This window comes from Trichechus manatus, unplaced genomic scaffold (genome assembly GCF_000243295.1).
Source record: "Trichechus manatus latirostris isolate Lorelei unplaced genomic scaffold, TriManLat1.0 scaffold00191, whole genome shotgun sequence".
Taxonomy (NCBI): Eukaryota; Metazoa; Chordata; class Mammalia; order Sirenia; family Trichechidae; genus Trichechus; species Trichechus manatus.
This window is the reverse complement of record NW_004444127.1, coordinates 3,180,685-3,201,103: the sequence shown is the minus strand read 5'-3', so window position 1 is coordinate 3,201,103 and position 20,419 is coordinate 3,180,685. Positions and strand designations below refer to the sequence as shown.

At 41.0% G+C, this 20,419-nt stretch overlaps 1 protein-coding gene across 2 annotated transcripts in view; it reads right to left on the bottom strand.

The window, feature by feature from the left end:
• The window catches only part of CSTPP1 (centriolar satellite-associated tubulin polyglutamylase complex regulator 1), a 204,363-nt gene that overhangs the window by 20,843 nt on the left and 163,101 nt on the right, over positions 1-20,419 (bottom strand). For both annotated transcript variants that reach the window (XM_012558878.1, XM_004387679.1), the window contains one exon: positions 1,125-1,209. In XM_012558878.1, coding sequence (XP_012414332.1) covers positions 1,125-1,209 — 85 coding nt within the window. The remainder of the gene's footprint in view (positions 1-1,124; positions 1,210-20,419) is intronic.

Below are 20,419 nucleotides of genomic sequence, written 5' to 3'. Positions count from 1 at the left end.
TTTTGGGTGTGTGATCACTAAACAGGTTTTGCACATAACCAGAAAAATTAGTTCATGATCTGTAGAATTGCAAAACAGCCTGCCCCAGTGTGTTGCTGGTAGCAGTCGGTTTCCCATCTTCCTAGGCAATGGAGGGGGTGGTTCTTGGGGCAGTGCAGCCAATCCAGTGTTGATGTCAGTGGGTCAAACCACCAAGGAGAAATGCTCCAGGATGAAATGATGCCTGACACAGGGAGGCAGGAGTGTGATGAAGTTGAGAGGAAAGGCTCTGGTTTCAGCAGACCTGGGTTGAAATCTTGCCTATACCACTTACCAGCTATCAACAAGTTCAGGCAACATAGTTAAACTCTTTGAGCTTCAGTTTCCTCTTTGGTAAAGTGGGAAGTCACATCTTTTTAAGGATTAAATGAGATAATTAAGGTAAATGGATTTGAATGAGACGATGAAGGTAAATGCATTCCATATGATTTAGGGAAGGTCGGTATTTTTCAGAAAACAGGATATTTGCTACACTGTACTTCCATTTGCAACCCAGCTTGGGTTTTGTAGTAAATAAAGTTAACAGAAGCATAGTCTGGCTACCTCATTTGGTTAAAAAATGTGAGCGACAGTGAAACCAAACACAGAAATTAGGGATGTCCAACTCTTTTCTGCCAAGTCCTCCTGGTTTTGGATTAATCATAAAAGCCACCTTCTATGGGAAATAGTACAATATGCCCTTTCCTCAATCAAGATTTTATCACCTTCATTCCACTCTGGCCCCCAACCTCAACCCCCTTCATCACAAATCACTGCCAACTCTTGCCCCCTCTCCCATTTTCTCAGAACATCCTCTAGGATTTTTGTGTGGCGTGTTTTTTTTTGTTTTGTTTTGTTTTTTTGCCTCTTCATCTCACCAACCCCCTATCTTCAGACCCTCAGGCTCCCCACAAAACCCACAAAGGATCATTTGGCTTGCCTTTGGAAACACAGAAAGTATTATATATTTTTGGATAAATCCCAAATAGACCTCTCTCCAAATGCCAATTTCTTCTCTATTGGCTTTATTCTTCCCTAACGGTTTTACTGTATAAAAGCCGTGGTCCATAGAGGGCTGAGTTGGTTTCAAGGCCCAGGAGACGTACCTGGCTGCTTTCTGTGTGAGCTCCAGCGGGAAGTCAGGGCACAGTAATTGCAGTAAACAGTGATATTCTTTCATGGTCAGCAAATCTGAAGTGGAAATGGAGAGGAACACATTAGGTCTCTGCATATCAAATCACCTCCCGCTTTTTGGTCATTTCATGGGCTTCAGACCTAGTCTCGATACAGCTGCTCTTTTAACAGTGAGTCAGTATTAAGGGTGTGTGAGCCACTCACCTCCAGGGGTGAGATTTTAAGATCAATATTTCTACAAAGCTTTTCTGGGTGAGAGGTACCCAGCCTACAAGATTTGGGCCAAAGGAGCTTCACTGGCATGAGAAGTGGTAGAGTGAAGAGTGGGAACAAGAAGTGTACCGTTATCAGCCTTCTTAGTTTAGTTTTCCTTGTGTATAAAAATCTGGGAGAGTCATTTCAAAGCTGGTTAAATTTGCCAAAATTCTCTGGAGTGGTAACATTTACCACAACATGCCCAAGACCATCCACAGAATATCTGGAAGCAGTACTGGAGCAAACTCAGTCTTGCAATGTATGGAGAAGGTATAGGCTAGTAACCCACAGACCTTATTATTCTGTCATCCAGTACTGCAGCAGCCTGGCTCCTTTTGGATGTCTGCACACAAATCTGGACATCCTATTATAGGAAGCCAAGAGCAAAGGTCCAAGATATACAATCAAGGCAACCAAATGATTCCTGATATACAGATGCAGTGCTTTGGGAGAAATGAGGTAGGACAAGACTCCGTGGCTCAGCAGGAAACCCAGAGAGGCAAATCTCAGGGAGGTTTACAGAATCCCAATGGGGAGGAAACACACTGATGCTTAGAAGTTGTTTTGTTATTGCATGTACTAAAGCCAAAAGATTTTAGACCATCCCAGCAGCAGCAGTTTGCAAGTATTCTATATACAAAAGTATTTCAAATATGGAAGGACATGGTAGTGGTAAAGCAAGAGCAAGTAACCCTGAAGCCATCCTAATTTGGAAGAGGATGAGTAAGAGAAGAGAAACCAGAGGGCATGGCCACATTTGAGGAATGAAGATGATGATCATAGGCACTTGGTTTCTTTGGACCTAAGTTAGCCCAAACCACAGGAATCCAGATCTCTTGCCCCTGCTAGTTTGGTTGATGCTTTTCCAAGACAAAAACCCCAAATCCCTGGGGACAGGCCTGAGTTCCTACTGCTTTTTCATCAAAGCCCAATTCAAGGTGGGGACAGAGAGTTAGACTAACCACACTGCCAAAGTCAAGGGCACCAAAGGAATAGGCTCAGTGTCAATGTAGGTCAAAGGAACAAGATGGCTTTTGTGGACTGCATCCTGGCCACAATGGGGTGTGCACTTTTCCTGTCCTCACTCGCCTGACCTTGGACACAACTTGGGAAGAGGTTCTGTTCTTCAAGGGAAGGAGTAAGAGCCTATTATGGTCTCACAGATTTGGGGTGACGGATAGAGAGGCAACAGGAAGGGAGAAAAACTACTCAATTTAACATGTTCCCATTTTATTCTCACTCCAGAAGTCCCCATATATAGAGTGGAATGATTTCTGGCCAGAAGTAAATAAAGTTCTATCTCTGAATCATCAGTGCCTTTCTGGGCTAAACTTCGGTGGATGTATCTGATACCATTCTTAGGGGGTCAAAGTATTTCACAGAAATTCATATTTATCCCCCAAATTACCTGCAAAATACCCTTGGTAAAATAAACAGGGTGAAGGAAAATGAGCAGCCGAGAGAGAGAGAGAGTTGTGTATCCCCACATTCACTCAAGAAGCACACTGCTGGGAATCAAACCTAGCCATTCTGGTGCGCAGACTCTTCGGGTTCTGGATATTAATCTCAACTCATGTACTTGAAATACTTGCTTCCCAAGAACAGGAGAATGATTTACAAAAATCACCTTGTACTTCGCTAATGCAACAATAGGATCCTGAAAATACTGAAAACAGAATACATCTTTGCCCACCTCCTCTGGAACTTGACTCTTCAAAACATAAAGTGAGAAGGTGGTCAGATGAAGAGATTAATGACAGTGCAGGCAAATAAACAACTTTTACCACCTTAATTGTACAAGACAGCAGTTCTACTTCTAGTGGCCAGATAATATGAAGGCCAGATGATTGCAAGGGAGAGGCATCTGCCACTTGGAGACACTCCTTGTTTGGTGTACATTGGGTATTTGGGAGAATGGCAACTGGAAAGACTTGTTTCAAAATCAGAACACTGATGAGCAAATGAGGGCTGTCTTTTTCCTGCCCCACAGATTAGAGTTCATATCTTGGCTCTGCATTTTACTAGGTATGTAAACTTGGGCAAATTGCTCAATTTCTCTAAACCTGTTTCTTGTCTGTAAAATGTGAGTAATAATACCTACTTTTCAGGGTTTGGGTCAAGATTAAAAGAGACAATGTCTATAGTTAGCAGAATGCTTAGAACACAGTGACATTGAACAATGGGAGTTGTTTTGATTTTGTTTTTAAATCCTGGGGACCAAGAGAGGAGAGGAGAGAAGAGGAAGGTGTTTTTGGCTGTTTGAAAGCTTAAACATCTAGAAGTGTTCTGCCTTGAAAATTCTGTCATGTTGCCTGAGCCAAACGCATTTCTGAAACCCTTCTGCAGTATCCATCCATCCATCAATTTATTCAATATTACTGTGTGCCCACTAGGGTCCAGGCACAGCAGTTACTGCAATGAACAAGCCAGCAGTCTCCTCAGCTCCCGAGGCTTACACTCAGCCATTAGTTAACCATAAATGATCCTGTTGACTTCAGGCCCTTTGGCTCGGAGAACTCCCCAAGACCTTCTTCCAAGTGTCCCTTTGTGCTTCAGGAATAACACTGAAAGGAGTGAACAGGCATTGACCTCTGTGCTCAGCACTCGACTTGAATTATCTCATGTAACCTTCACAACAATCTTATGAAGTAGATTCCATTATCCCTCGGCCCCATTTTTCAGATAATGACATAGAGGCTTTGAGAGATGAAGTAACCTGGTGGGTGAAGACAGGAAGGTCCAGAGCCTGAGGAACAGGAAGGGGACCTGGCTTCCCAGAGCAAGATCACAGGGTGGGAGAGAAAGAAGGAGGCTGAGGGCTGGAGGGGTTTAATAATGGTAATACTAACAGTTAACATTCATTGAACACTTCCTATGAACCAGCACTGTTCTCCCAAGGGTTTTATCCTGTTACCTCATCTATTTGTCACTATTGTTAACAGGGGCAGATTAACCAGTAAGCATGGTATGCACTAGCTTACAGTAAGCAAGGTAGACACGGGCTTAAATGTATATACTTACTAATCTGTAGTGCACAATTTCACATGGGTTTCACCACATCAAAGATGTGGTGAATGCAAATTCTCGAATGAACCAGTTCGAAGCCCTGTTGCAAACAAACTGCAGGCACTGGATAGTTCCAAGTGAACTGGATTAAGGAGACAATTTAAGTGAATTGGGATTTTTCACATAAGAAATTGAGTCTGAAAGGTTCTAATTACCATCAACAGGAAAGACTATAGCTTCAGCGCCAGAAGACTGTGCTGGGCCAGATGACCTGGAGGGGAATGAGTACACCTGTGCTGGTGGCTACATCACCATTTCTCATGCTCACATGCCCCCTGAGATCCAGGCAGGTGCAGAGAAGGTAAGTGGTATGCACCAACAGATACCTTCTTCAAAGGAATCTCCCCCTTAATTAGAAAAGCTTCAGTTAGCAGGTCTTGGAAGTTTAAAGACAAAGACATAAAAGGGTTTTGGTACAAGATGAAAATCAGAACACTCTCCACAAATTGGTGCGTCTCTTTTTGTGAGTGATCAGAGCTGTTGAACTTGCTTCTTCTAAACCTTACAATAGTCCCATCAACAGTGTGCCTGGCCTAGGGTCAGAGGTTTACACACCCTTGATCCTATCATCTCCAGAGGCAGCACAGTGTAGACTGTAGCTAATAGCATGGACTTTAGAACTAGATTGCCTGGGTCAAAATACTAGATTTAAGGTCAAATTACTTAACCTTAAAGTGCTCTATGCCTCAGCTTCCCCATCTATAAAATGGGATAATCATAGTATCAACATCATACGGTTGTTGAGAATTAATGTGACGTGCTTAGAATAGTGTCTGGCCTGTTATTAAGTGTTCTGTTGGCATTTGCTACTATAGAAATCAGCCCAAAGAGGTTAATTACTTTCTTTAGCAGACAATTAGTGAAGAGGAGGGAGGGCTAAGATTCAGACCTAAGCCTGGCTCTGAAAGGCCTTCAAGTTCCACTCTAGCAGGTGGGAGCCAGCTGGCTTGTGGAGGACTTGACCTCTGATGATAGGATTGTTCGTGGCCAGGTGACTGATGGACTTTATATCTAAGTTAAACATACAGATACCTTTCAGTGGGGCTACAGTAAATAGGGTAGGGTAGTTGTATTAGTACAGAGCCCAGGCATTGCAACCAGATTGCAACCTGACTCAAATACTTAATCACCAGTATGGCTTTAGACAAGTTAATACAACTTCTTTGAGTCTTGATTTCCTCATCTAAAAAGTAGGAGTAACCACAAAATATCTACCTAATGGAACTGTTGTAAAACTCAAATGAAATACTCTCTATATAAGGCACTTCCCTGAAAAATCAGCAAAGTAATCAATAAATGGTAATATTATTTTGTTGTTGTTGTTAGGTGCCATTGAGTCGATTCCGACTCAGCGACTCTATGTACAACAGAACAAAACACTGCCTGGGCCTGCGCTATCCTCACAATCGTTGTTATGCTTGAGCCCACTGTTGCAGCCACCGTGTCAATCCATCTCGTTGACAGTCTTCCTCTTTTTAATGACCCTCTACTTTATCAAGTATGATGTCCTTCTCCAGGGACTGGTCCCTCCTGGTAACCTATCCAAAGTATGTGAGATGAAGTCTTGCCATCCTTGCTTCTAAGGAGCATTCTGGCTGTATTTCTTCCAAGACAGATTTGTTCGTTCTTTTGGCAGTCCATGGTATATTCAATATTCTTTGCCAACACCATAATTTAAAGGTGTCAATTCTTCTTGTCTTCCTTATTCATTGTCCAGCTTTCGCATGCATAGGAGGTGATTGAAAATATCATGGCTTGAGTCAGGCACACCTTAGTCCTAAAAGTGACATCTTTGCTTTTTAACACTTCAAAAAGGTCTTTGGCAGCAGATATGCCCAGTGCAATACGTCATTTGATTTCTTGACTGCTGCTTCTATGGATGTTGATTGTGGATCCAAGTAAAATGATCCTTAACAACTTCAATCTTTTATCTGTTTATCATGATGTTGCTTATTGGTCCAATTGTGAGGATTTTTGTTTTCTTTATGTTGAGGTGTAATCCATACTGAAGGCTCTAGTCTTTGATTTTTATCAGTAAGTGCTTCAAGTCCTCTTCACATTTATTTAGTAATTATTAACTGATTAAGAAGTTCCGAACTTAAGGAATTTGGGGGCTTAACTAAAACACTGAGTATAATGCCTGGCACATCGTAGGCACATCGTAGCATGTATTTGTTGAAGGAATGAAGGAATAAAAACATGCATTCCGCAGTGACCCAGATCAAATTCAGAGGGCCAAAGTTCTGGTCACTGGGTAAACACAGAGATGGTGAAATCTCCAGGCATAGGAGGCATTTCTGTGAACTTAGGAAGGTGTGAGGAGATGCCAGCAGCGGTAAAGTGCTGAAAAATGAAAATGTGCTGTTCAGTAGGTACTACAACTCTCAGCAAACACAAGCAATCATAGTAGGTAGACTACATTTCCTGGGCTTGATGACTCCTAGCACCTTCTCACCATGTGCTCAATTCAAACACTTTGAATATTTGTTTTCATAGGAATATATCACCAATTTTATTATGAAAGTCAGAGGAAGCCTAAGGTTCACTTTACAGAAAGTCACTTTACAGGTAATATTACATCTCTAGCATGAATGCCTATCGTTTGCAAGATAAACATCCCCCAACCCTAACTATTCTTTTGCTGGTTGTCTCCATCCTCATCCTAAAGAGTGATAGATGAGGTTATTTTGGCTAAGAAAATTAATCTAGTCAGAAATAACTAATGCCCAATATATTCAAGGACTAATTAATTCTCATTTGCAAGAAAACAGGAAAAGAAGGATGAAGATCCTTTCTTGTCTTCTCTACATCTGGTCTGCCTTCTTGCTATGGAAATTTCTGCCTCTGAAGCTCTGTGGAGCCAGCTTAGTCATCTCTACATCCTCCGTGAGACCACCATGTGTGTCCACCAACGTTTGTTCAGAAGAACTGTGGCAGTATGTGGTTGTAGACTTGGATGCCTCTGTTCTTTCTGGGAAATGGGGCATTTTCGAGGTCAGAGTGGTGTCACTAAAGAAGACCAGTGGAGGAAGGCCAGACTGAAGGAAGTGGGGCCATATCTTTGTCCCCTACTCAGAGAAGGCCTTCCCTAAAGCCTGAATCAAGGTTTTTTGCTCTAAAAGTATGAGGGATGAAATACGGCAGGCTTAGCTGAACTCATTTGTGTGAGTACCTGCACATTGGTGGATGGGTGGCTGGGTGACCTGGCTCTAAGAGAGGGAGATAATGAAATACTACCAAACCATGGGGAATCCCAGAGGATTGAACAATCTCTAATTGGTTGGCTGCATGATCTCATTAGGAACCACCACAGAGGCCAGAGAACACCACAGCCCGTAAGTGGACTCTCCAATTTTCAGTTGCAATTGTTTTTCTGTTCTCCTATGCAGGGGTTGTGAAGGCTCATTGTAAACGACACTCGCCCTCAGCCCGGCTGCTCTGCCAAGAGATGCTCGGAAGGACATGGATAGTTCAGGGCATGACCACACCACTCCTTCCCATCCCCAGGGCACTAAGGTTTTGTTACCAGGCCACAGCTGAGTAAATACTTCCCAGCGCTACTCTGCAATGGAGGGTAAGGGGGGGAGGAAATGAGGAAAGAGAGGGGGAGACATCTGACAGTTTCATTCTACACAGTACCACAACTCACAGGATGATTGCTAATGTCCCAGAACCATGTTCCTGTCAAGCAAATCCCAAATGAAGAGCAGGATGTGTTCTTTAATTTTATTTTCTTTGTCAGGACAGCACTATTGTTTTGTATTATAAATGGAGGGAAATGGTAATTAGTTTACTGAAAGGGAAATGATATTACAAAAGGAATGAGAAGCAATGGCTTCCAATGACACCTGTGGGGCAAAGTATTTGGTCCATTATTAACACTATTTTTTGCCAACTCATCATTCCCCAGAGCATGTTGGTGTGTTCCAACAGGGGCAGGAAGCCAGACCCTTGAGTTTTATATTTTAATAAGACCAGGCCTGACATGAAGTGAGAAATACATTTAGCCTACTTCTATCTGACCAGTGTCGAGGCAAGGTATTAAATCAGATATTGTAACACATTTTTATGGCAATGTTTTGATTGAACACAAGCAACTCCCCAAGAACTATTTGCTGCTTTATATCATACAAGGATTTAAAAATATGTAAGCATTTCCAATCAGGGTCTGAAAATTGTTCTCTAGGAATTCTGTGTGGCACATCATGATAATCCAATCAGGTATTTAGGCTAACCATCGCCATCCTTAGCCACCAGTGTGGGACTGAACCAGAGGTATGGTCTGATATGATAAGAACGTCCTCTACTGTGTCAGACTCTTGGAGTATTGACCTCTCTTCTGTCCATCTTGATGGGGCTGTTGAGAGCTGGAGGACCAAGTCAAGGTTTTGTTCTGGGGTAGGCCACTGTTTTAGAAAGCTTCAATGACATGAAACACAACAGGCTGCATATGCCCAAGGTGGGCAGCCATATGGCCTTGTGGAAGGAGGCATCAGTGTCAGGAGAAAAGAAAGCCTCTCTCCAGTAGCAACAGGGATAGCTACTCTTGCACGGGAACAGTCTTCCACCCATTTATTGAGTAAATGGGAGGCTGCTTTGTACACCAAAGTGTGGAACAGAATCTTGGCACCACAAGCTCCCAAACGGCCCATCAGACCATCAAGGAAGTTACAGGCAATCTCCGGATTAGGAACAAGATCTGTTCCTAAGTGTGTCTTTAAGTCGAATTTGTAGGTAAGTCAAAACAGGTGCATACAGTTCTTATTCAGCCTTACTTTAGTGCAAGAGAAACCCTGGCAGCATAGTGGTTAAGAGCTAACCAAAAAAGTCAACAGTATGGATCCTCCAGGTGCTCCCTGGAAACCCTATGGGGCAGTTCTACTCCGTCCTATAGGGTCGCTATGAATCGGAATCAACTTGACAGCAACAGGTTTGGGTTTTTTTTGTTTTTGTCTGTTTTAGTGGAAGAAGAAGCCTTGGGGTGCAGTGGTTAAAGCACTCAGCTGCTAACTGAAATGCAGGTGGTTCGTAACCACCAGCTGCTCCGTAGGAGGAAGATGTGGCAGTCTGTTTCCATAAAGATTACAAAAAAAAAAAAAAAAGAAAACCCGTTGCCGTGGAGTCAATTCAAATTCACAGCGACCCTATGGGGCAGTTCTACTCTGTCCTATAGGGTTGCTATGAGTCAGAATCAACTCCACGGCAGTGGGTTGGGTTTGGTTGGTTTAGTGCCAGAAAAGGCTTGAGGCCTTTTCAATGATTTAAAAGCTACAAGTGCAGCAAGTGAAGGTGATTATGATAAAGAATTTGTTGCCAATAGCGGTTGGTTCAATTGTTTCAAAGTGAAGACAAATTTATGTAACATTAAACGGCAAGTACCAGTTGTTTGTTAAGTCAGATGTTTGTGTTTGTTTGTAACCTGGGGACTTACTGCTGTATTTCAAGCATAGTATTTGCACCATCATTCACATTCTAATCCAGAAACCAACCCATCCAACTCCACCAGGTGTTGCTAGTTCACGTTTTTGTGTCAAAATAGGAGGACAGGGTGTGTCCTTTGAAACAGAGACCTTAAAGCCAAGGTGTAATTCTCACCCAGGAAGGAGCTGCTGTCACAGACTCCTGTGATCCACTCCTGTTCTTAATTGAACAGAAATGGTTAAACAGGCCCAAGAGCTAACGTGGAGAATGAACTTCATTCTCTTCTAACACGTTGCCATCGGGTGGATTCCGACTCATAGTGACCCCACAGGACAGAGTAGAACTGTCCATAGGGTTTCCAAGGCTGTAATCTTTACGGAAGCAGACTGCCACATCTTTGTCCCGTGGAGCATCTGGTGGGTTCAAACCATCCACCTTTTGGTTTGCAATGGAGCACTTAACCACTGTGCCACTAGGGCTCCTTCATTCCCTCCTAATAGTGACTAAATCTAAAGAAGAGATTTAGGTAGATGAAACATCACCCTTCCAATGGTGACTTATCTGGAATAAAACCTCACTCAACCTTTGGAAAAGAGGCAGTATTTTTAATTTGTTTACATAAATTTTTATGGTCAGAATTAGGGTTTCCGTGTTGTTTCAGGGTGAGAGAAGTCAGTTCTACCACAGAGACATCATGATATAGAGAAAAGAACCTGGTCTGAGTTCTGCAAAGAACTAATTACATGAACCTACAGACTGGGAAAAAATCTTTGGCAACAACATATCTGATAAAGGTCTAATCTCTAAAATATATAGAAAACTTCCACAATTCAACAACAAAAAGACAAACAACCCTATCATAAAATGGGCAAAGAACATGAAGCGACCCTTCACTGAAGAGGACATTCAGGTGGCCAACAAATACATGAAAAGATGCTCTCAATCATTAGCCATTAGAGAGATGCAAATCAAAACCACAATGAGATACTCTTACCCCTGCAAGAATGGCACGGATCAAAAAAACAGAAAATAATAAATGCTGGCGAGGTTGTGGAGAGATTAAAACTCTCATACACTGCTGGTGTAACATAAAATGGTACAACTACTATGGAAAACAATATGGTGCTTCCTTAAAAAGCTAGAAATAGAAATACCATATGATCCAGCAATCCCATTCCTAGAAATACATCCTAGAGAATTAAGAGCCCGCACATGAATAAACATGCACACCCATGTTCACTGCAGCACTATTCACAACAGCAAAAAGATGGAAACAACCTAAATGCCCATCAACAGATGAATGAATAAACAAATTATGGTACATACACACAATAGAATACTATGCAACAATAAAGAACAATGATGAATCCAAGAAACATTTCGCAACATGGATAAACCTGGAGGGCATTATGCTGATGAAATAAGTAGATCACAAAAGGACAGATATTGTATGAGACCACTATTACAAAAAATCAAGAAAAGGTTTATAAGCAGAAAGAAACAATCTTCGATGGTAACCAGGAGGGGAGGGGCAGGGAGGGGAAACCACTAACAGACAGCAGACAATTGTTAACTATGGTGAAGGGAAAGGCAGTACACAATACACGGGAAGTCAGCACAACTTGACTAAGGCAAAGGAAGCCACTGAGAGACAGGAAAGCTAGATGAATGGAAATGGGGAACCGGGCGGGGGTGGGGGGTAGGGGGTGCTGAAACACTGCATGGATTGCAACCAATGTCACGAAACAATTTGTGTATAAATTTTTGAATGGGAAACTAATATGCTCTGTAAACTTTCACCTAAAGCACAATAAAGTGTTAAAAAAAAAAAAAAAAGAACTAATTACATTACTGTGGGCACCACTTTTCTGGTCCTCAGTTTTCCCACCTGTAAAATAAGAAGTGTAGTATATGTCCACGGAACCAGCAGTCAAGAAATCAAATGACTCATTGTATTGGGCAAATATGCTGCAAAATACCTCTTTAAAGTGTTAAAAAGCAAAGATATCACTGTAAGGACCCTAAGGTGCGCCTGACCCAAGTCATGGTGTTTTCAATCGCCTCATATGCATGCAAAAGCTGGACAGTAAATAAAGAAGACAGAAGAATTGACATCTCTGAATTATGGTGTTGGCGAAGAATACTGAATATACCATGGACTGCCAGGAGAACGAACAAATCTGTCTTGGAAGAAATACAACCAGAATGCCCCTTAGAAGCGAGAATGGTGAGACTTCGTCTCACATACTTTGGACATGTTATTAGGAGGGATTAGTCCTTGGAGAAGGACATCATGTTTGGTAAAGTAGAGGGTCAGCGAAAAAGAGGAATACTCTCAAAGAGATTGACACAGTGGCTGCAACAATAGGCTCAAACATAACAATGACTGCGAGGATGGCACAGAACCAGGCAGTGTTTTGGTCCATTGTACATGGGGTCACTATGAGTTGAAACTGGCTTGATGGCACCTAATGATATAATAATAAAGTATATGGGGGTTGAAAAAGTTTTAAATGGATATACTTTTTTTCCCCAATGGAAATCTTATAAGGAACCTCAAGATACAGCATAGACAAAAACAAAGCCTTTTTTACCCAGCTTTCTGCTCAACAGCCCTCACCCTGGCTAGCAGTGTGAGGGAAGAGGTGGTGGGGACAGAGGGCCTGAGGCTCTGCCTTAAAACTCTAGGGCTCTACAGAAGACAGTTGCCGACTCTGACTCATGGAGACCTCATGTGTGTCAGAGTAGAACTATGTTCCATAGGGTTCTTAATGGCTGATTTTTTGGAAAGTAGATTGCCAGGACTTTCTTCTGAGGTGACTCTGGGTGGACTCAAACCTCCAACCTTTTGGTTAGCAGCCAAGCTCATTAACCATTTGTACCACCCAGGGACTCCAGGCTCTACAGAGGACAAGTGAAAAAGCACTGGCTCTATATAGAGCAGTGATTAAGAGTGAGGACTCCTGAATCAGCCAACCAGAGTCCAAATCCTGGTTCTTCAGTTAACTAGCCACAGAACATTGGGAAAGTCAATTAAAGGTAACAGTAGTAATAATGACTATAATAGTATGAATAATGATAAACAGTACTAATCGGAGTTTTTCACAGGATTAACAGAGATGATTAAAAAAAAGAGAGAGAGAGATGATAAATTTAACGTTCCAGTATATGGCTCAGACTAAGCATTCAATAAACAGTACCTGCTCTTGTTATACTCTCCTGCATTTGAGCACACAGGTGATATGGCACCTGCATAACAAAAGGTACGATTCATCAAACTTCTCCTCCAGCTCAAGCCAGTGGATGGCTGGAACAATCTGATTCCTTATCTCATGATTATTTTATCATGCTTTTGTTCTTTATTGATGAGTGAATAACAGACTTCCTGCCTGGAGGCAGGTGCACACCACTTTCCTTGACAGTCAATGCACTTCCAGGCCTCTATCACCTCACTTTTAATGGTGCTGACGCCTCACATTTGTAGACAGAGTGTATAATTATCCAAACTACTTTCACATGCATTATCACTTTTGATTCCGATAAGAATCCTATGGGACAGGGATAAAAAAATCTTCAGTTTTATAAATGAGGAAAATGAAGCTCAGCAAGGGCCAAAATCCCCAGTTTGTAAGTGGTAGAGCCAGGATCAAATCAAGCCTCATTCCAGGGTCAGGTCTCTTTCTATTGCACAGCAGTTCGCTGTGATGTCCTCTTCTTTCTTGCCATAGGGCCCTGAGACTCAGCCTGCTTTTCTTTCTTCTATAGATAAAAAACGCCTAGCACAGTGAATTACCATAATGAGAATTCAGTAAATGTTAGCTGGGATACTATTATTATTATTGTTAATATTTAAATCTTCCACCTGTTATTCCATCTCTTTCTCTTATCTTTCTCCTAGGCTGGCTCCGCAGTCAGATGCAATCTCTCTGACTCCCAGCTCCCTTGTTGCCCACAAAACAAACCCACAGGCCCTTTCTATTTTAAGTGATTTGCTGCTACTCTCTAAAAGAAAATATAAGGGATAACAAAAATAATAAACATTTTAAGCAACCATAAACCTGTATATGCAGTTTTAACAGGACTAGACAGTGATTAGTGGAGAAGAGTATATTTAATTTATTAAAATATACTACTGCCAACCACCTTTTTCCTCTCCAATTTAAAAATCAGGCTGATAGGATGAAATTTTATAATCAGCAAAACTGATGAGGACTTATTTAAGAAAGCAAGCCACAGAGAAGAAAAACTAACAAAGGTTATTATTTCTCTGGGCTTTCCACTGTCCAAAGCATCCAAAGAGTAAATACAAAGTGGAACAGATTATGCATTTGATATGCTTAAAATGCATTTTCCTTCTTTTCTAAATAAATACAAACAGAAGCAGTGGTTAACAGGGTTACTCAGTGAGGGTGAGTTGAAACAAGACAGACTAAAAATAAAAAAATGAAAAAACCCCAGCAATCTAGGTTCCCTGGTTCTCGATGAGTGTGAGAGTATGGGAAGTCTTTTGCCAGCATGTAGGCGTATTTATAAAGACCACAGCCTGTTTTTAAGTCAGAATCCACTAACTTCCACCAATGATGATGGATTTATGGCTACCCATCAACTAAAAAAAAAAGACACAAGAAACAAAAACAGCAGGAGCCAGAAAGAGGGTTAGCTACAGAAAAACACATACATTTCTTCAGATGAATCCACCTTTGTCTTTCCTGCTCTTTTTGGTCATTTGTGGGTATATATAATGTATCATATCTGTAATTATATATATATGTGTGGTAAGAGAAAGAGGCAGCTAGAGAAAGAGAGCGTCTCACTCTTTTGGGACTGGATGGGAAAGGAAATTGATGTTAGCAGTTTCTGCTCCTTAAAGGCATCGGCTTTGTTTTTCAAAGTATGGTTTTCCTGGTAAAAGATCGTTTGCCTGTAATGTGAGTGAATCATTCATCTTATTTTAATAAAAGTGTGATTCAAATGATAGTTCTCTCCATCCTGGGAAAGGAGGCAATAGTTAGGCTTTTTGAACCCTGATCCTTATCCTTTATTGGGACTGGCAAGCTTATAAAAAGAAAAGGAAAAGATGAAAAATAACCCAGAGCCAAGGAAACTAATCTAGTGGCAACAAAGGATAAATCCACTCCATTTCTTTTATATACAAGTATTCTAAAAGAAGGAGTCCTGGTGGTGCGACGGTTAAGTGCTCGATTGCGAACCGAAAGGTTGGTGGTTTGAACCTACCCAATGGTTCCTCGGGAGAAAGATCTGGCGATCTGCTCTTATAAAGATTACAGCCTAGAAAAACTCTTAGTTATTCAAATATAAGAGACCAAATGGGCAACTCCTGCTCAAAAGCAAGATGAGAAGGCAGGAAGGGACAGGAACACTGGACTAATGGACACAGGGAACCCAGGGTGGAAAGCGAGAGAGTGCTATCACATTGTAAGGACTGCAACCGATGTCACAAAACTATGTGTGTATAAATTTTTGAATGAGAAACTAACTTTAGCTGTAAACTTTTACCTAAAGCACAATAAAAACAAAACAAACAAAAAACCTATGCAGCAGTTCTATTCTGTCACATGGGGTTGCTATGAGTCGAAACTGTCTAAACAGGCCTTTATCAACTTAGTCGAAATTGACTAAACACAACATTCTAAAAGATAGTCTGGTCTTACTCACTGGGGTTTGGATTAGGTATCTGGTTTCCCCATTAATGGGTGGCCTTCAAATGGGCACCAACTCTTAGTGCCTCAGTTTCTTCCTCTGTCATGCCTTATGCGTAAATGATCAGGGCCTATCAGACAAAGTTAAATACATTTTAAAGTATTTAAGATTGTATACCCTTTTGATCTTTTGAATTTTGTCATATTCATGTATAACCTATTTAAAAAATTTAGAAAACAAAAGTTTCAGTGGTAGGAAGACATCAAAGGAAAATCAAGCCCGTTAAGAACCATTAAAAAGTATGTAAACTTTTTGATTCAGTAATCCCCAGGGTTCTATTTGGGCCCAACATTGTTGTTGTCAGGTGCTGACTCATTGCGACCCTATGTACAACAGAACGGAACACTGTCCGGTCCTGCACCATCCTCACAATCGTTGTTATGTTTGAGCTCATTGTTGCAGCCACTATGTCAATCCATCTTGTCAAGGGTCTTCCATTTTGAATCAGACAATTATATGGTCTACTATGCTGGGAATGACAAACTGAAGAGGAATGGCGTCGCAGTCATCATTATAAAGAATTATTTCAAGATCTATCCTGAAGTACAACACTGTCAGTGATAGGATAAGATCCATAGGCCTATAAGGAAGCCCAGTTAATAAGACTATTATTCAAATTTATGCACCAACCACTATTACCAAAGATGAGGAAATTGAAGATTTTTACCAACTTCTGCAGTCTGAAATTGATCAAACATGCAATCAAGATACACTGATAATTACTGGTGCTTGGAATGCGAAAGTTGGAAACAAAGAAGGATCTGTAGTTGGAAAATATGGTCTTAGTGACAGAAATGATGCTGGATATCGCATGATGGAATTTTGCAAGACCAACTACTTATTCATGTCAAATACATCTTTTTCAACAACATAAACGGCCACTATATACATCTAGGGCTCTGGTGGCACAGTGGTTAAGCGTTCGGCTGCTAACCAAAAGGTCGGCAGTTCGAATCCACCAGCCGCTCCTCAGAAACCCTACGGGACAATTCTACTCTGTCCTATAGGGTTGCTATGAGTTGGAATTGACTCGACGGCAATGGTTTTGGTTTGTTTAGTATACACATCTAACACCGTAGGATTCTTTCATCGTAATCCTCTGTGGTTGAGGCAGTAGCACAAACACTAGGTAGACATAATTTACACTGATGTAGCACATACCTTAGGAGTCCCTGGGTGGTGCAAATGGTTAAGCACTTGACTATTAGCTGAAAGGCTGGCAGTTCAAACCTGCCCAGAGGTGCCTCAGAAGACAGGCCTGGCAATCTGCTTCCAAAAGGTCACAACCTTGAAAACCCTGTGTAGAGTTCTATTCTGCACAAACAGGGTTTCCATGAGTTGGAAACCACTTGATGGCAACTAACAACAACAACAACAGCACATAACTTGCTAGAAGAGTGGGAATACTGTGAAACCCATATTATCATTTTCCAGTGTAGCACCACATAGTAGCTAAGAACATGGGATTTGGAATGCCTCTAGTACATCTCAGCTGTGTGGGCTTGGGCAAACTTCTTTGAGTCTCAGTTTTCTCATCTGTAAAATGGGATAATAATTTCCCCCATCCACTCCCTACACAATGGGGGGGCCCTGCTATTGCCATGACCACATCTCCTTCTACTCATCCCACTCCAGCCACACTGGTTTTGCTGTTCCCTGGATATGCTGAGCATGCTCCTGCCTTAGGCCGTGGTACTTGCTATCCCCTCTGCCCCTAGATACCTGCATAGCTCTCACCTCCTTCAGGTTTCTGCTCAAATGCCATCTTATCAGAAGGTTCTCCCTGACCATATCATTTAAAATAGCAACCACCCCTCCCACTCCTGTCTCTGTTTCATTTTTCTGCCTTATTTTTCTCCATAGTACTTATCATTGTATGATCTACTGTACAGTTTTTACTGTACTACCTGCCTCCCCACTAGAATTTAAGCTCCAAGAGGACAGAGATTTTGCTTCTTTTATTCACTGTTGGTTCTCAATGAATAATTGCTAGGAGTGAGTCTGCTGTTATGACTGAGTGACACGATGCTTGCAAAGCTCTTAGTACCACTGTCTGGGACGCAGAATATGGCTGGCAGACAGATTTTGTTTGGCTTGAACTGCTTTTTCAAATTTGAGCCAAAACATTAAGAAATCAAGATATTTCCCACAACACAATCTATCTAGATTTCGGATAGCTCTCTCCTTTCTTTTCTTTTTAAAATCTGAAAACCTGGTAATACTGGGCCAGCATTTCTGCATGGCCAGTCAGCTGGAGCTGGGATGGAGGATGCCCTTTCCAGTTTGCCAAGGTCCCTACTGAGTCCCACTGAATAACACCTGTGCTTCTTACAGTACCTGCTTGATGCGGCAGGCATCTGAATTTTCAAACCCAGATGTAGATTTTCTCTCTGAAAACTTTTAAAATAAAGACCTTAACTCATCTGACTAAATGAGTTTAAGATGCAAAGAAATAAACTAGATAACCTCACAATATTCAGGGTAAAGATTAAGATCTTTGCTTTAAAAGAAAAAGAGGAAAAAGAATGGAAACCAATACACCAAAGTGCTAACAATGGTGGTAACTCTCGGTTTGGGAATTTATGGGATTTATGTTTTTTTATTTATATACATTTTTGTGCGTTCCACATTTTCTGTAATTGGAAGAATAAAATTTATTTTTTAAAAAGCTACCCAGATTCATGGCATGTAAATTATGTCCAATAAAGCTGTTAAAAAAAAAAAAAAGAAAACCACCCAGAGAAACTGTCAACTCTACACCTCCCTTCAGAAACCTATTTCCTTGTCCTTCATTCTCAGTGGCTCTGTCTTGCCTATCTAAATCACTTGGACTTCCATTTAGTTCCTTTCCTATAACTCATTTTGACCATGATGTAAAGGGGGTGCAAAGCTGATCATCATCTTTGAAATCCTTTATAGGCTTTTGGATCTTATTTCATTTTTCTAACCTTTAATCATGTTTACTGATGGTTTTCCTCCCTTTCCACAGCGAAAGATGGTTCCTTGTATCCACCTGGGACTAATGTGACTGAGCACAAGGGTAAGCTTGGGAGACACAGAACCCTGCCTGGGCTCTGCCAGCCTACCTCACTTGAACAAGCCACTTACTCTTTACAACTTAGCTTCTTCATCTGAAAAATAGAGATGACACTAAATTATTTACTTGAGAGCAAATGGCCAGATCTATGACCCTATGATTCCCAAGGCTCTTTTTAAGTTGTAGAGCCACAAAATAGACTTCCAATGCTGAGAATAGTAATGAAAATGTTTTTTCCAGATGTCTGTACCTATACAGTAATACCAAGCCTATTTAAAACTTAAGTAGTAGGCAATCTCAAATACATAAATGCCAATAAGTCTCTAGGTAGGAAAATAAATGCCACAAAGATCACATACTAAAGCTTATGTGATTAACTTACAGGCTTCCAAGGCACACTCTGATTACACTCAGTTTTAACAAGCTTGGCCATCTAGTTTCTAAGCCTAATACAGACTAGACAAAGTAAACTGGGAGAGGAAAAGGAGCTATAAAAGGCAGGTGCAAGGACAGCAGTGAGAAATCAGGCATTAACAGCATGACAGAAACTGAAAAGCAGGAAAAAAAATATTTAAAATATAATCTGGGTAAATGCAGGGCCTACTTTTGTAGGCCCTGAAGGCAATAGCGTTTTTCAGCATAGGATAATAAATTATGTTTATAAAGATGATGCTTAGATGTCAAGAAAAGAAGTACATTATACACACATATATAAAAAAAATTTCTATGGAAAAAAAAAAAATTGGTACCCAAACTTTAGCTGTAAAACAGTAGGATATGACAGCCCTCATCTGAGCTTTTCTAGTATTTATTGTCTCTAAACCATCTATTTATCATTTCTTTTTTTTTAATATTCAAAACAGTAGCTTTATTTTTTTATAATAATATTTTATTGTGTGTTTGGTGAAAGTTTACACAGCAAATGAGGTTTCTCATTTAACAATTTCTATGCATATGGTTCAGTGACATTGGTTACATTTTTCACAATGTGTCAACATTCTTATTTTTTCCATTCTGGTTGTTTCCATTAATCCAGTTCCCTGCCCTCCCCACCTTACCTTCTTATCTTTGCTTTAGGGTAAATGTTGACCATTTGGTCTCCATATAGTTGATTTTTTTCCTTATAAAAGAGCATAGTACTCACAGGCAATGTTGTTTATTTTATAAGCTAACCTGTTATTTAACTAAAAGGTGACTTTGGGGAGTGGTTTCAGTTCCAGGTTTAAAGGGTGTCTCAGGGTGACAGTCTCAAGGGTTCCTCTGGTCTCTACCAGTCCAAGAAGTCTGGCCTTTTTTAAGAATTTGAGTTTTATTCTATGTTTTTCTCCCATTCTATCCAGGGCCATCCACTGTGTCCCTGGTCAGAACAGTCGGTAGTGGTAGCCGGGCACCATCTAGTTCACCTGGTCTCAGGACAGATGAGGCCATGGTTTGTGTGGTCTATTAGTCCTGTAGAGTGGTTTCTTCTTTGAGTCTTCGGTTTCTTTCTTTCTCTTTTGCTCCAGATAAGCAGAGATCAATAGTTGTATCTTAGATGGCTGCTCACAAGCTTTTAAGACCCCAAGCGCTACTCACTAGACTAGGATGTAGAACATAAACTTTATGAACTATGTTATGCCAGTTGACTAACTTGGTCCTAAGCCTTCAAACTCAGTAAACCAATCCTGTAAGGTGTCTGGTTATGTCTAGGAAGTATCTGTTAACTGTGCCCCCATGTGCTTTATTATATATATATATATATATATATATATATATGAATATCTATGT